At 45.3% G+C, this 16,697-nt stretch overlaps 1 protein-coding gene across 1 annotated transcript in view; it reads right to left on the bottom strand.

Annotated features, from left to right (window-relative positions):
• The window catches only part of BDNF (brain derived neurotrophic factor), a 405,855-nt gene extending 391,681 nt beyond the window's left edge, over positions 1 to 14,174 (bottom strand). The window contains exon 1 of the mRNA XM_069623514.1: positions 13,973 to 14,174. Coding sequence (XP_069479615.1) covers positions 13,973 to 13,975 — 3 coding nt within the window. The 5' untranslated portion in view covers positions 13,976 to 14,174. The remainder of the gene's footprint in view (positions 1 to 13,972) is intronic.
• Positions 14,175 to 16,697: the final 2,523 nt, after the last annotated feature.

Consider the following 16,697-nt stretch of genomic DNA (forward strand, 5'->3'; position numbering starts at 1 on the left):
GTGCTATTTTTCTCCTGATCCTAACAACCTGGTTCAAATCCCGGTTTTGGGAACATCCCAAACGCACTAAAATAAATGAAGCGGGTCCATGTGGATTTCCTGCATACATGATACAGGGTGACATTTTTTGCCGGATCCCTGCTGGCAAGGTAATCTAAAAATTGTAATTTTAGCCACACAATGTGTGGCTGCTTTTTTGTAGGTAGGAGGACATTTTATGACAAATCGCCTTTGGTTTATGAGAGACAGCACCTGAGGGAGAATTAAATATTGCCCACATTGAGTTAGGTGCAGTGTACAGGTGACTATGTAGATAATTCAATTATATGGACCGGCTGTGTGCAGTCTCACTCATGTGGTGCCTTGACCTGACTCCCATCAAGAAGGTGGCAGAAATGCAAAGGTTAGAACAATCCCTGGATGATCCAGGGTGAGCATTACATGAAAGATATAGTTCTTAAGGTTAATGCACGAGGCACCGCATTTTTCACCCTACGGGTTGTGTGGGTGGGGCGTTTCAGTGATTTTAAGACCAGAATAGGTGATGTGGTAGTCACATGACCTTTACATATGCCTTCTTTAAAATAGTAATGCTGACATCAGCTTCCTGCATGAAACGCACATTGCCGATCGGGAGGCAGCCAATGTATGCAGGGCATATATTGCGCATGTATTGACCTAGAAACCAACCGAGGTTGCACTTAAAAATCAAGTGGCATTAGCAAATTAATATGCAAAAAGTGCAATGGCAATGCCAACAGTTTTTGATTTTGTATAGGCATTGGATAGATATTTACCAGAAATATCCATTATACACCCTTGGATGGTACTATGATTTGTCAGTCAGAATGCCAAAGTGCCGTGCTTTGGGAACAGGACAATGGCATTCGGTGGGTTTCATACCATAGTTGGGCTAAAAAAGTTCTTAATCATCCTGAGGTTGATATAAATGTGTACCATGAGATGTTAATAACAGTGACATCAATTGTTACAGTGCTTAGAAGCATATCCTCCTGAAGCCCTAAGTACATCGCCAAACTATTGCATCTATTGAACCGATATGCTTAGATATTCTACAAGTGTTATCAACATGTAAGAGTAACGGAAGATATGTATATCCTTCACAATGTTCACAATTTACTCTAGCATGTTGGCAATTTATACTCATGCTGAATTAAAGTGCTTAACCATTCGTTTTTATAACAAGTGTACACGTTTTGTGAGCGATTAAAAGAAAGATTGTCCGTTTCACGTCTGGCTATTAAATGTTTCGTGCTATTTTTGGGAATGAATTATTTTTTTAATAAACATGTGCTTCCACCATGTGTATAAACAAAGACTGCACGTGTCTTTATTGTGTGAGAAACACACTTCACACTGCAAAGCTGTTGTAAATAAATCATGCTATTTGCTCGACATTAAACGCAATGTTAACATTCTGTGTCGCAGGATGCAGAAGCAATGTTGTTCACGTTTTCAAACCTGCCAGGTAACATCCTGAACAAACTGTCATTGCTTCATTTATAACATACATTTGCCTCGATGTGCACCTTTAGTCGGTTGAAGTTCCAAATAAAGGATGTTTTGTTGTTGAAATTATGATGACATTTTGTCTCACATCTTCCCGGGAATAAAACTCCAACACAATTAACGTCAACATAATTCCTAATTTGTAGCAATGCAAATACTATCATGACATTACTGCCTCATCGTGTCCGTAACTCAATACAAACGTCTCTACTCTCCACAATAAACATTACATCTTTACTTGTGTAAGACTAGGTCAATGTTTTCATGACATCATTGAACTTTTACACCTTTCTCTCACACAAAGAGGAGGTTTCTAGTCCTACAGACACTAAGACATATTGAAAACGCAGACTGTAGACAATTACTAAACAAACAACCCCATAAAGGTCAGTCATGTGCACATTGTCATTTGCTTAATTGCTGCACTCTTACAACCTAAACACAAGATGAAAGCTAACTACAAACCAAACAATACATAAACCTCCCCTGATAGGGCACGTATTCCCCAAAGAAAACAACCAAAGAACAAATGAAAACGCTGACGCACATTATGAAACACCAACGCCCAGGTAATATATCAGTGTGTTGTAACAAATAATGATGATAACCGAGGCTGCTTGAAAGTGACCAATTACAACAACACAATATAATGTGATAACTAATTGAGCTAATGGAGGTTCGATCTATACCAAAGTAATTTATCTAGCCTCAAATGCCATCACGACTTCCCACAGTAATATGCAGTAGTCTCTACCATTAAACGTGCCTAAAACATGTCTCACTATAAACACAACTAAGACAAAACAAATAAACAATTAATTATTCAATAATACTAAAAGACATACATGGTTGCTTGATAGTGAGTAAGCTACACATATCTGGAATCAACTTTACATCAATGCATGTTTATCTTTTTAGTCTGAATCCAGATAATAACTCTCTCCAGATTGGAAGAGTAGTGTGTATCCAGGTGGAGACTGCAATGCATGTATTGGCCATATTCTAGCTCGCACTGGCTCCACCAATGACATAGAATCAAGGGGACGTGAAGTACTGAGACCTTAAAGGGTGTCCTTCTAACTAGACCTCACTTGGTGGCCAATTAGCCGAAAATCTAGTGATTGTACTTCTCTGATCTGCAAAACATTAGGGGGCTCTTACAATCTGCTGAAAGACAATTAACTTGCATAATGTGAAATAATCAGATTGTACAGCAAACTAGCAGAACTCTCAGTGCTTAGAATCAAACTATGTACACTCACCCATCTGAAGACTTTACTGAGAATCTCAACATTACAACCCCACCATTGAGAAAATGAATGATGGCAAAGGGAATATGTGTGTAAGTCAAGATGTGGACAACAAATGTGAAAAAGTGGGTGGATAAAGTGGACTACAGAGTAAAAGGGGGATAAGAAGGTAAGGGTGAACCCCCCTTTTTTTAAATGTAAAGTCATAACTGTCAAAAAAGGAAAAGCAATGTGAAGGGCAAATAGAGTCCATTATTGATTAAATGAAATTCAAATGTATGACATATAACCGAATCAAACAGCAGCAGGGGAGTGGGGCATCGAACTTCCTGCTTGCAAGTAAAAGATGCTAGACTCATCAAACTCCATACATGAGGTGAAAAACAAAACAGGGACTGACTGTTCCAGAACAGCAAAATCCATTATGTACCTGAAGACTTCAAGGAACATTTGGGTTTGGTAATGCAGTGAGGAAGCCCAGGCCAGTCCATCTACCTCTGCATCCTGTGAATGAGGTACCCCCTTTCCAGAGCAGCAATCTGCCTGTGTGCCCTTTGAGAGACCTGGCGCATTCTACCCAGTGCTTGCCAGTGAAGTCAGAAGAGTGTGAGGAACATCTTCCTGGGCCCCAAGATCATCAGACAACCTCATCACAAGAGACACATCTCCATGCATTCCCTGGGGAGACTCAAGTTGTGGATTGACTGAACAGGACTGCATGGCCAGCCTTCGCATTGCTGATCGTCAGAGAGTAGGGCATTCAACTTAGGTGGCCGGCAAAGAGCAAGTGTGAAAATGTATCTTCCTAATATCCTTTTACTGACTCACACTTCCTCGACTCTGCTTAGCCTCCAAGAGGTTCCTTAATGTGGCAGCCATGGCCCTCCCATGGTAGCACCCGCCCTGCAAGCAAGTTTCCATTTGTAAACTCTGTAGGCTCACATCTGTCTATTTATGCAGCAATCAGCGCAAACAATAACCCTTTCCTGGTGAGATGCATCCCGAATTCATATCCCTACTTGAGCTCTACATTCCCACCATTGTTGTGTGGGAACTTAAAGAGCGCGGCTGTTGTTCCCAGGACTTCAGGGCACCTTATCTGTAGGAGCTTTACTGTCTTGTCTGTTGCTCAATGGAACATGTAAAGTTGGTTCTTTGTCTTGTCCTTGAAACTGATCCAGTCTCAGGAAATGTCCTTGCAAGCTCCCAGGAGTTATTAGTGACCTCCTTTCCTTCCCCCCTAGTCATGCGATCTATCTTTCTCTGTCTTTCTCTTTTTCTTTCTTTCTTTTTCCTTGCTCTCTCCGTTTGTCTCTCGCTCTTCGGGTCCTGGAACATACCCCCCAAAGTGTTCTCCCTCTCCTTACCCCTTTTCTCGCTATCTGGCTTCCTCCTAGTCAGGAGCTATAATGCAATTTCTGGGTTTAGCTGTTAATGTCCCCTGAACCGTTTCCTCTCTCCTTGCCCTTCCATCACCCTTGAGTTTTCCGTCCTAATCTGGATCTGGAGCACATGCCTCAGGCTTGTGATTTCAATGTCTCATGCCATCTTCCTTCACTTTTCTCCTGCTTTGAAGCAATGTTTTATAACAATGTAATACTGGCCGTGCCAGCATTCATTTCCGATCTGACAACATCCCCTATGAACCACTGATAGGTAGAATCAATGATGGAGCTATCTCTGCCAGGAAAGCAGTGGTCATGGTTTTTATGAAGGCAATTCATATTTGTATTTATGGTTACAGTAAATCATTTCTTGTAGAACTTGCTTCATGAATATATTCTTCTTGTCTGCGAACATTCGGAGCCCTTAGAAAAAGACTAGATGCTGGTAATAAGCACTAGATACATTACTGATAGCTCGGGAGGATAGCTCAGGGACAATGTGCTCGCCTTGGAAGGAAGACGACACGGAGCAACACAGGTTTGATCCCCCGGTTCACGCTTAGAAACGTCTCTGGGTATTAAGCATGTTATAAATAACCAATCATAGCATATCAAGGACTGCAGGAATTCCCTAGAGGATGCCAGAATTGTGGCCCTTTGCTAGGGCAGGTCCTAGATTCAATGATTTAATGTCCCCTTCCACCGACGTGATCTAGAGAACAAGCAATTGGCCGTGGATCAAGGGACCTGACATCTTATTCCAAGTTCCCCCGCACGACCAAATTGTGTGACTTGGTTGAACTCATATTCAGCATTTGTTTCTCTTCTCTTCGAAAATTGATTAGGCACATGAGCAAGCTAGATACAGGTAGAGTATGCTACCTATACCCTTTTGACACAACCCCCAAAATTCCACAGCAAAGTTCTAGCTGCTTAACCAAAATAAGTGGTCTACAAGGCAAGTTGTTGGCCCCGGAACCACGATAAATGCATTAAAATGTTGCCTATAATACTTAACCACAGTGTGTGATATTAACTGAATCAGAAACGTACTACGTCCCATTCTCTTTCAAAATTATAAGCACTTAAAAGTAGGCTATTTTTCTTAATAAGCATTAACTAAAAATACTTTGAGAGGGTCTCCAACCCACTTGACAAACACCCACCAGCCTTCCCGTCCACGTCATTATAGAGGCGGTCTAGTGGATATGCCTACACCGTGAAACCAGGAGACCTGATTCCCATCCCTCCATCCCTTCTTGACTAGATTGTGTGGCTTTGACAAGTCACTACCTGCTTACCTGCCAAAATGGTCTGTGCTTAGAAACAGTGCAAATCTTGACATTCAGTGCTATTCAAAATACATTTGACAAAACCTTGGCCATTCACCCTTTGTGAGCAATCTGCCCCATCCACATGCCCAGACTCCATCTGCTAACTTTTTGGTGACAGTGGAACTATGAGTAATGGGTTTCAATACTGGCCTGCATAAGTGACCTAACTCTGTGGTGTTGATCAAATCACTGTTTATTCATGTACCTCGTTTACGTCTTATGACAAATTTAGGGAAAATGTGAAATGGTCTGAAAGCTGTTGCTAAAAAATCGACAGGACTACAAAAACATGGACAGGCTACTTCTAATGTCATTGGTTCCCTGCGTTCTGATGTGGTAATGTAGTTAAATTGGTACCCTAGTCCCTGATCCCTTATTGAACACAAGTGGATGCACTTTGAAACATTCTAAAGTCTGATAGAAAACCCTAAATTAAAAAAGGAGGGAACCCCACAAACAAGACCCTTTGGGCTAAAGAGACCAGCAGTGCCACCATTTTAGGTATGATTCAGAATATTGTTGGTCATGAAATCATGAGAACGATGTGGGATTGAATAATTAACTACATGTTTAATTGGTTCCTAATTGGATTGTGGAGTCATTCATGACAAAATGTCACTGAAATATATATATATTTTTAATGATAATCTCAATTGGACAAGACACCCAACACGCTGAGGAAATTTTTGTGGTGATCAACAACAACACGTGCTGCATGTTTCTCTTGACATGCATTGTGTGATTAAAAAAAAAACGAAGAAACACGCAATGACAGGTTTAAAATGAAAACAATGGATATTACGTAAATTATATTGTAGATTTGGAGAAAAAATAAAATACAACAAAATCCCATATTTGTAATTCTTCACTATTTAATTACATTAGCTCATATAAATACAGAAACACCGAGTTACCATGTATAAAGTCAAGATTGAAAATGTGCCCTGTTATTTTATTATTTTTGTTTTTGGCACCTGAATGTAAAATATGTGCATCACTGCGTAGATGACCCCCCCGGCTGAGGCAGTACTGGAATTCCCCAGAATTATGGAATGTTCTTTTACGTTACATTAACTTTATAGTATAATTACGTGTATATTATGTGTGTATATTCTGCGTCCTTGAATCTCCCAAACGCCCATACGACCACATTCCCCTGCACGTTCAAAATAGGTCTGCATGCTTTTTAAACAAGGACAATATTTACTTTTAGGTGAAAAATATCTATTTTAAAAGGGATTTTAATCACTTTTCAATTCATCATAACAAGTTCTTCACGTTCAATTCGACTTAACGGCATTCTTCATTTACAAGTAGATCACTCCCTGCGCCAAGATACAATGTAGGGCGTAAGCAGTTGTGCAACCAGGAGGCTTGCATTTTAATTACAGCTTTCCCTCTTGGCTGCATTTTTTTTTATTACCTTGGGCACATCCTTATCGCATCTGCCTAGGTTGAACAAACAAACTGTCTACCTTTCCATTCATGGGGGAATGACTCTACTCTTTTCTGATACCAGGTCGAAGGAAGTCAACAAATTCTATCACAATGACTGCCTTTAAAAATGGTTGTGCATAACAATGTGTGTACAATTTTTGAAATACTAAGGACATATTATCTGTAGAATTATGTGCTGAGAATGGATTGAACGTATCCGGCTAATGGCCTATTGTGCAGGTATAACGAGGAGATAAGAAGTATGGCTATGTTTTCGGCTAGGGTAGCAAATAAAGGATTTTTAGCCCGGATCCCCTTGTTGGTCACATTTGTGTGATCCTTGGCTGGTTCCCTGCATCTCAGTTTCCTTCTTTGGCAAATTTGAAAGGGCATAAGTCCCCCCGAGTTTTAAGAAATACATAAACATACAAATCTGGAAGGTACTGGGGACTGATTCACAAAATGTTTGCCAATGGCATGGCACCATTGTAAAACGGGTTTGTAATTCAAGCCCTGGATGTTATTGTGCCAGGACAATAGAATGGAAATAGTGCCCCGTTTTGGTCAGCACTTTCCAGGGAGGAAATAACAGAACTGGAGTGTGGATCTGGTGGGCTCAGTAGAGCACAAATACATGGGCCAGAGGAATGGCCACTTGCGGAAAACCTGTCCCGAGACCTTTACAATGATGCAATATAGCGGTCCAATCTGGGGTTGGGGGCGACGCCAATGTTGTGGCGTGTGCCCTGTGCCTGCAATAAGATGTGCTCCAATAGGTAAGTGCCCTTCTAAAATCCAGGCAACCTAGATGTATCTCCCATCTTTCCCAGTGCATCAAACTGTGTGATCTTTGACTAGAATTGTATGCGGCCGTGCCTCTGTTGGCAGTGCCTTGACATAAACTGCATCCTAGTGGTGAGGGGTGTATAATAAATGAGCAGGGAGCACAGCATACTCGGAAGGTGGATCAGTTGAATGAATGAATCAATCAATGAATCTTGTTGGCGATTTCTTCAGGGCCAAACTTAAACCCTTCAATATGGTTTAGGGGAAACATTATTGGTAATTCACTTCCTGCATGTCATAATTATGCAATAGTGCCCTAATCACGATATCCCTATACCTTGGTGCCCTTAGCTTCAAAAATTAGAAGCACTTATAAACTGACTAAATTGTAGTAGTAAGTACTGCTTCGAAACACTGATCAGGACCCCCATAATGCTACTCTTTTCTATAAGGATTGATGACCACAGGCATGCTACCAGCCCCTTCATCACGTTCAAATGTCTCGGGAGGATAGCTCAGTGGTCTCGGGGGGATAGCTCAGCGGCAACGTGCTCACCTTGGAAGCAAGACGACATGGAGCAGCACAGGTTCGATCTCTGGGTCTGCGCTTAGAAACCTCTGGGTATTAATTGCGATATAAATAACATATCATATCATAAATGTATAACAGGAGTATGTTGCTATCCATGGACCCTCGAGACCCAGGTTTGGATCCTGATGATCTATATAAGGAAATGTTGTGATCTTGGGCAAATCCATTTTGTTCTTATGTGTTCCTTTAATGTCAAAGAAATGGTAGAAGAGGCAATATCAAAAAGCTCAGAGTGCCCTCAAAATGGGACCCGTTATATTAGGGTTGGTATTCCTTCACCTAGCTTCCTATCAAACTCAAAAACCCAGAGGTTGCCCAATGGGCAAAATGGTGATGTGGAACTACAAGATCTGGGTCTTTATCGAAGGTTCCCTACTTGACCGCAAATGCGTTCCTTTAAACGTATTATTTTATTTTCCTGTGCCTCTGCTACATTACATGCCAACATTCCAAGGTATTATCAGAAGGCTAAATGCAGGTAAAAGGTGATATATGAAAAACTGAAAAGGTCTCTCCACATCGACACCAAAGGTGCTAGACTCTTATCTGTATCAGACTGTCCTTCATACTGGCGCCCAGTCCAATTCTAAAACTTCTCTAGTATGTAAATTGTGAGCTGCGGTACAGGGAGTTTTAAGATGTAATCACAACTTCTCCACTTAATAACTTGGCCACAAGAGTGTGATGTTGGGCAGATCGCTGTTTGCTAATTTCCGTACTTGGCCATGTAGTGTCATCTTGTGAGAAAAATTGAGTTCCTGTGCTTTCATGGAAATATGAAATAAAACAGTGGAGAAAACTCTAACTATATTGGACTGTTTGTTGGGATTTGGAAGGTGGATTGGATTTAATTTAATTTAATGTAACAACAGTTTGATATTGTATATTGAACTGAAGTTTTACAATAAAATAAAAAATAAAAAAAATTGGACCTTTCACCTGGGCAGGTGTTCCATGGTGTAGCTGTGCACCTGAGCCCACAATGCAATTTGTTCCTGGGTCGGACGTTCATCCTTTTTACGAAAACATATACATCTGCTGAAAAAAAAGCCCCATCACCAGAAACATTGTTCTGCATCACAACAGTTAGACAGACATTTTAGCTGAACATGCTTTTCAACTGTCAGGTGCTCTTAATGATAAGACACAATCAAGTAAAGTACTGCACTTGTGTGAATAAGGAACGACCATAACATTTCTTGTGGGTGTAAGGACTACATGTGACCCAGTAGTTAGCTGTGGAAACGGGCACCAGTTTCAAAATCAGGCTTTCCCAGGAAAATAACGCTGTGTGATCCTGGGCAGATCTCTGTAGCTCCGTTCAATTATCTCCCAAAGCTAGACACAGTGATCTCCCCATTAGCTTAGCCATTTACCGAGAGGAGTGCGTTGGAACTGTTGGGTCTGGGGCCCACTAAAGCACTTTGGGGAGGGGCAAGAAGGCAGGTCCACCTAGAGAGCAGTCAGTGCTTGAAGGACTATAGGAAGCACCTCCAGTTGAGGGGTTCCAGGGACCACATAAGTACAACAAGGAGCAGGACGGCTTGTCTTCTCCATTCCTATTCTATAGGGGAATTAGAGGTTAATGTAACCAGACGCGCAAACCTCCCTAGTCCTCTTCCAGAAGAATTGCCTCTCCTCTCCGCAATGCCCTCTCAGACACACACACCACAGTGATTTACACACAGTGCAATGCAGACCTTGTTTGCGAAGGGAAAGGAGAAGAGTACCGTCACCGTCGCTCACTGACTTCCCCTTTATTGCATGCTTAGCATACAATGCTAATTCTAAAAATTGCTAATATGTCCCTTAGCAGTCCCAGGGCTGCCCCTCTGGGTTCGATGTGTATGTAAGCCATTATAAAACGTGAGTGTATGGCAGTGCGTGTGCACCACTAGTCTCGGTAGAAGGGTGCGTTGGCAGGCCCGAGTCCTTGGGGGGTGGCGCGGGGGTGTTTCAGACGGGCAATGCCGCCGCCTCTTCTTGGCTTGCCGTTAAGCAGCTCGAAGAGACGCCGCCGAGGAGACTGGCAATGTTTCCTGCTAGCAAGGAAAACAGGCTTCCCACCAGAGCGGCAGGGACCTACAATTTGCTCTGTTGAACTGTCAAATAAATTGCCGTGTACACTAAAAGGATAATACCCCCTTAATGATGCATTCATTCGCAACCGTAGCAACTGAATTAGGCCGAGGTGCGGGCTCGCCAGCAAGGGAAGCCGCTAGGAGAGTGAAGCGCGCCATTTATCCTGACAAGCCGCCTTGCGCACATCCATCAAGCCGGCGCGGAATGTAATAATATTGACGGCTCCGTACGTCATGTTCTGCCCGAGTTACAGGAGAAAACGGGAAGAAGGATTGTTTCCGGGGGCGGCGGGGGGTCGGAGGGGAGGGGGAAGCCACCGAGCCTTTAATTGCGCTGCTTTAATCAATCTCCACTCAAAGCGTCGCTCCCTGCGGATCTTTATTTAAAGCAGCGCCATCTGCGAAGGTGGGTGGGTGGTGATGGCGGTGACTTGGGGCTCCTGTGCTGCTTGCCGGGGATGTCATCAGATGGGGAGCAGCGACCCCCTGTAGGAGTCGGGCGTCCAAGCAAGTGCCCTCCCTTCTGGGTGTGGGATCAACGTATCTGTAGCATATAGCCTGTGTGTGATGTGTGAGTACACACACACACACACACACACACACACGGCGGTCGTGCCATTTAGAGTGCACGCATTTCACACGCACAGCGTATTTGACCCATTGACAACCCGTACCCGATATTGCCTGCAGTATGCGCCCAACCCAGTGGTCCGCATAGCTTTTCATAGCATAGATGTTTTGTTATTAAAGTCTTGCGTTCAGGGGCGGGTGTGGAGCAAAAAGTGACGGCGATTCGTAGAGATGCGACGGGGAGAAGGGGGAGCAGGTGGCCGGGGGGAGGGGGGGGGGTTAGGTGTTTCTCCTAGGATAAAACAACGGAACAGAAAAAAACAAGGGGCAACGAGGAGAACAGGGCGAGCGAACAAAGAACGGGAGAGGGGCGGAGGAGGGGGCGGGTGGTTATCTCGCTCCCGTCTCGCTGAAAGGGCAGGGAGAGCACCAGAGAGGAGACGGAAATGTTAGGGCAGAGATGAATGTCACGGAGAGGAAAACACGCCATGTCTCTATTAGTCTGGCGGTAGGAGAGTGAGATACAGGGCGGGATGAGAGATGGGCAGTGGAAGATACGCGATGGGCGGAAGACAATAGATCAATAGATAGATAGATGCTAGCAAGAGAGAGATAGCTTGCTAGATACATGGACGCACAGATACACAGAGACTACAATAGAAGATGATAGATACGGATAATAGATTGATAGACGGATAAGAGATAGATCGGTATATACATGATAGGGAGATAACACACAAGACAGATATCTCTATAGATAGATGTATAGGTTGTTAAATAGTTTAAAGATGCAAAGATAGGTAGCAAGATAGATGAGTAGGTAGATGGATGGATAGATGGATGGATAGATAGATGGACGGATAGATAGATAGATAGATAGATAGATAGATAGATAGATAGATAGATAGATAGATAGATAGATAGATAGATAGATGGATAGATATGTGGAGGGATGAATGAGTCACAGTAATGCATGTGTTGATAGAATGATGTAAAGGGGAACAGGAACGGGGACAGATCTGCGGCGTTTCACCTTGAGAGGCAGCCAGCACTTTGCAAGAATACACGAGTTGACATGAGTCGACTGAAATGGCATACACTTTCCTCCGCACTGCAAAGGGTTAACGAGTGGGCTGTTAGTAAGGTTAACCCTTCTGTGGCTGGAGGCACTGCAGGGCTGTATCAAGGGGAGCCTGCCTCCTGCCTCCTCCACCGCACCGAGCGCCCAGCCTGCCACGCACGAAACAGAGAAGTCTCCTCTGGGGGGCGTGGGTGGGTGCTATGGAGCAAGGGGGAGGGTAGATCCCCTTTAGGGTTTGCCCTCGCAGGTTTGATGCCGCGACCGCCTACTGGCTCCGCGGAACCCAGGTTCCCCGCGGAGCCTGTGACGGCGCGCAGCGGGGCTCCCCTGCCCCTTTCGGCCCTTCCAGGCCCGTGTTGCCGAGGTGTCTGCGGGTCTCCGGGAGCGCAGAATCCACCGGCTACATACAGCCCGGTGCGCAGCTCGGCGCAGGGCGGCTCGAGTCTGCGGAGCCCCCAGAGCGGACCCCACGACTGGCCACATACCGTGTCTTGTGTGTTTAGTGCAGAGCCTCGGGAACCGAGCTCCAGAAACACCACGAGCAGCCCCTTTAAGGAGCCCGGGTCCCCAGGCGTACCTGCGAGACGCTCGAACTGCTGACGAGAGAACTTGTATTTTTAGCTCCGTGTCTCAATATTATTAGCTACATTGCTAGGAAGAAATCAAAAATCACTGCTGCTTGTCCTTGAGTGTCTCGCGACGAGTTCTTTTCTGATTAAAAGAGCTAGGGTGTTGCCAGAAACAGACCCGCGTTAAACTGATGGCTCTCGCAGGAGCGTGGAGGACACATCAGAAATATGGTTAATTGTTCACATTACAATAACCCTACACATGTGCGTATACGGTGCCTAGTTTACAGCGATGAAGGCAAACGCGTCCCTTTATAGATCGCCATATACTCGCCACCTCGTTTGCATTAGTACGGGTGATCAGGCGATTGCTGTTGCATACGATGCCTGTGCAAGTGGGTGACAGCCCAGGACTGCAAGGGGTGGGGTTCATATGAGGGGGTATTTGTTTGGGGATAGGGTAGGTGGGGGTCTATATGGTACGCACGTAAAGTTAGTACGCACTTTATCTAGCAGGCGAACATTACGATGTCAAAAAGTTAGCAGGGTTGAGGGCGAGAAATTGCAGCTACGCTACAGGCATCGCGCTTGGCAGGACTGCAGAGGCGGGACATTTCCAATTCTAATCAACTCAGAAGTGCGACAAAACTCACGCTGGGAAACTGTAGAGGGACGGGACTTCCCCCATCCCTTCCCCCGCTTCCGCACCCACGCCCTCCCGCTGGCAGGCACACTCCCACCGCCGCCGGGCTTCCAAATTCTGGTTCTCAAAGCGTTGGTGCGTGTGCGTGAGATCCACCACACAAGAGCCTCTGTCCGAGGTGCTGAAACCGTCCCGGAGTCTCAGTCTCAGTCAGCACCTCGGAGAGGAGGCACCCACAGCCCTGGGCACGCCCGGGAGGCTTGGCGTGGCTTCGCGCGGCTCCTTCCCCAAGCTTGGCACCTGAACGCTGCCTTTGCCAAACTCACTCACAGTGGCGCCCGAATGCCCCGGGCACTGGGCTCAAGGAGGCGATGCCCGTTCTGCATTCGCGTGGTCCTACCTCTCGCCCTGCATGTGCCGTTACCTCTGCCCCAAACAATAAGCATAGCCTGCCTTATACGTGCACCTGTTCTGATCAGATGCCCGGCCAGCAGCAATCCGAGCCCCGAGCTTCAAGTTTTGACATGCAAGCCATCGCGAGTCAAAGAGGATTGCATTGAAAGTTCCATAAAACACACTGCCTAGGTGGCCTCGGCGACTTCGGCATGCGCGCGGCCACCTTTAGCGCCACTAAAGCGGGGCAGCCTGCGAAAGGTAGCCCCAAAATCACCCTGTTCTGCTTAAGGTGCGTGGAATGGTCTGCGGTGTACTCACCATTGTTCCTCTGCTGTCCTGGAGACAGACGTGCTTTAAAATCCAGTCTCTCCAACAGATGCTGGAATGTAGTGTGTCTTGTTTGAAGTCATCATGCGAGAACTTGTGCTTTGCTCAGTGGATCGCCCACCACTCGGTGTGACTTATGAATCTAATAACCCTGGCGAGATCCGCGAGCTTAAACTCTCATCCACCTTGGTGACTACAGGAGGCAGGAGGCAACTGGCAGCGACTTTTAAAACCTATACATTTACGCAACGCCTGAGCTCAGAGGCACGCTTCTGCACTGCTTCCGGCGTGGTCCCGGTGCACGAGAGGGGGGTTGCCCCAGCTGGCCAAAAGCTCCGATAACGTGCCTCCCCGCACTCCTGGAGCAGGCGCTATAAATAGCAGCTGGGGTAGAAAGTTCCCACGGAAGTCCTTCCAGGACACTGCCAAAAATAGACAGAGGGAGACGTCAAGATCGGGGCTCCCTTGCACCTGCAGTTGACCAGGTGAGCTCATTTGCGTACCGGCAGTTAAGGAGAACGGATTCTGCCGCATTATTTTGTAACTAGCAGAAGGAGGCAACAGGTCCATTGTTGCATAACGTAGCATACCAGGGTTGGAGCCACAGGGGCGTGCCATCGCTGGGGTGAAGGGGTGAGCACACAGGCGCATTCCACGTGAGGTGTTGTAGATATTCCCTGTGGTCAAATGCAACTGCTCCTCCTTTTACCCATGTCTCGGGGAGAAACGACTGAGTCAATCGAGCTCAGATTTTTGTATTCGTTTATTGTATTCGCGTGTCCTTCCACCCTTTCACGTGGAGGTAGGTATTTGTCTCTGTTTCAAGCACCGACCCCCCTGTTGGTGCACCCCCTTCATTCTGGGACTTGATGATGCCAAGGCTCCAAACCCACCAATGTGCCCTTTCCTCCTGGTACAGGTTTGCGCTCATTTGAAGGCTAGTGACCCTTTCTTTGCTGTGGCAAATCTTCTCCCCCCGCCCTGGTCTGCTTTTTAAATGCTTCTCAGTTGGCCTGGCTCAAAGGACTTCCTCGTTTGGCAGATAGGGGAGCTGATCTACAGAGTAGGGGAACACCGAGATCTGCCCAGGATCACATTCATTTGGGAGATCTGGGTTTTAACCCTGCTCCCTTGTCTCCACATCCTAAAATGTGTGTCTCCTTGTTACAACTACGCAATATTCTATAATCCCCCCTTGCCTGTTGAATGCATTTCTGGAACATACACCTCACAGTTAATGGTCCTGAAATGTAAAAAAAAAAAAAAGTCTGCAGGTAAAATATCCCTCTGATGTTCGAAAAGCAGAAAATGCCATAGACAAACATAAGTATTTTTGTACAAAGTGCAAAGGCCAACGTGGTTGCTGCGAAGACCTGCATTGTGTTACTGGGGAATGCAGCAATGCTGTGGGATGCATCAGTCTGAGGAAGGGCACAGAGTGTTTGGCCTAATTGGCTATTCCCCGAAGCACTTGAAGACCTTCCTCTTTGCTTCTTCTTTCTCTCTTCTGCTCCCCTGCTGATCTCTGTCTGTTTCTGCACTGGGCACCTGGCTACCCGCTGAATCCAGGCCCTGATCCCTGCCCACCCAGATGCACTCAATCTGTATCTGCATCCCTACAGTCCCCTTACCCGCACTTATTAGACACATGTTGTCTGCGCTTAATTCTTGCACTTGCCTCCTGTTGCCCACACTACCTGTTGCTGTTTTGATCACGTGTTCAGCACTTACCACTCCTCCCCTGCCCCCTGCACGTACCCCCTTCCATCTCCACTGCACTTGTGTGTTCTCAATGTCACTTGGCCTAGTAAGATTGTTGTTTTGTCCTCCCTTCTATCCCTCCCTAGCCTTGTCGCGCCTTGAAACACTTGTGTATGGGCGCAATATGAGTAAAATACCATATATCATGTCATCAAGGTTTTAATTTAAGACTTGCTATCAACACTTAGCCTGTTTCTAACTATATCTATTTTGGGCTAAGAAAGAGAAAAAAGTCACAAGGAGATTGCAGCTCTCCCAAAATAGCATAATTTGATTAAGCATGGAAAATGGCAGAGAATAATCTGACCCATGGCACATTAAGTAATCAATAATTTAGGTGGGGGAGGGAGACAATGTATTTGCTACAGAGCTAACCACTTACCCACAAGATTACATTTTGAAATTGGCGAATTTGAAGACTGTGTGATTCGTGACAAATCCTGTACGTTTGTTCACAATACTTTCTACTAACATTTAGCCCACTTCTAATTCCCCCATTCATTTCTGTGAAGCTAACTACCTCCTAAGTCTAAACAGTTCCACAGGTACCTACATTAATAAGTTCAAGGCACATTTTTGCTCAAATTGAGGAGCTGAAATTAGGATCCAGGTATCCTGGTTCAACATGAATCCGTTTTCGCACTAGACAGCATCTGAGTGTGCGGCTGGGTCTGGCAGCAGCGCAGGGGAATAACCACCCGGTGGAAAATCCAGAATGTTGAATTTCCAATCAGTTTTTAGGTCTGGCTCATGCCAGCCAGCACTATTTTGCATCAAAAACGTATAAACCATTCTTTAAAACACTCTGGCATGCAAAAACACGATCACAAGATGGCAGGTTTCATTGGCTTTCATTGGTTGTTCAGTACATATCCTTCAATGAAAGAGCCCGTGTGGGAAGGTAGGAAGCCAGAAGGAGGTAGCCAACAGTGGCTTTCTTCAAGTTTGTATACAA

The sequence above is a fragment of the Ambystoma mexicanum genome, chromosome 11, assembly GCF_040938575.1.
Source record: "Ambystoma mexicanum isolate Mex_15411 chromosome 11, UKY_AmexF1_1, whole genome shotgun sequence".
In the NCBI taxonomy this organism is placed as follows: domain Eukaryota; kingdom Metazoa; phylum Chordata; class Amphibia; order Caudata; family Ambystomatidae; genus Ambystoma; species Ambystoma mexicanum.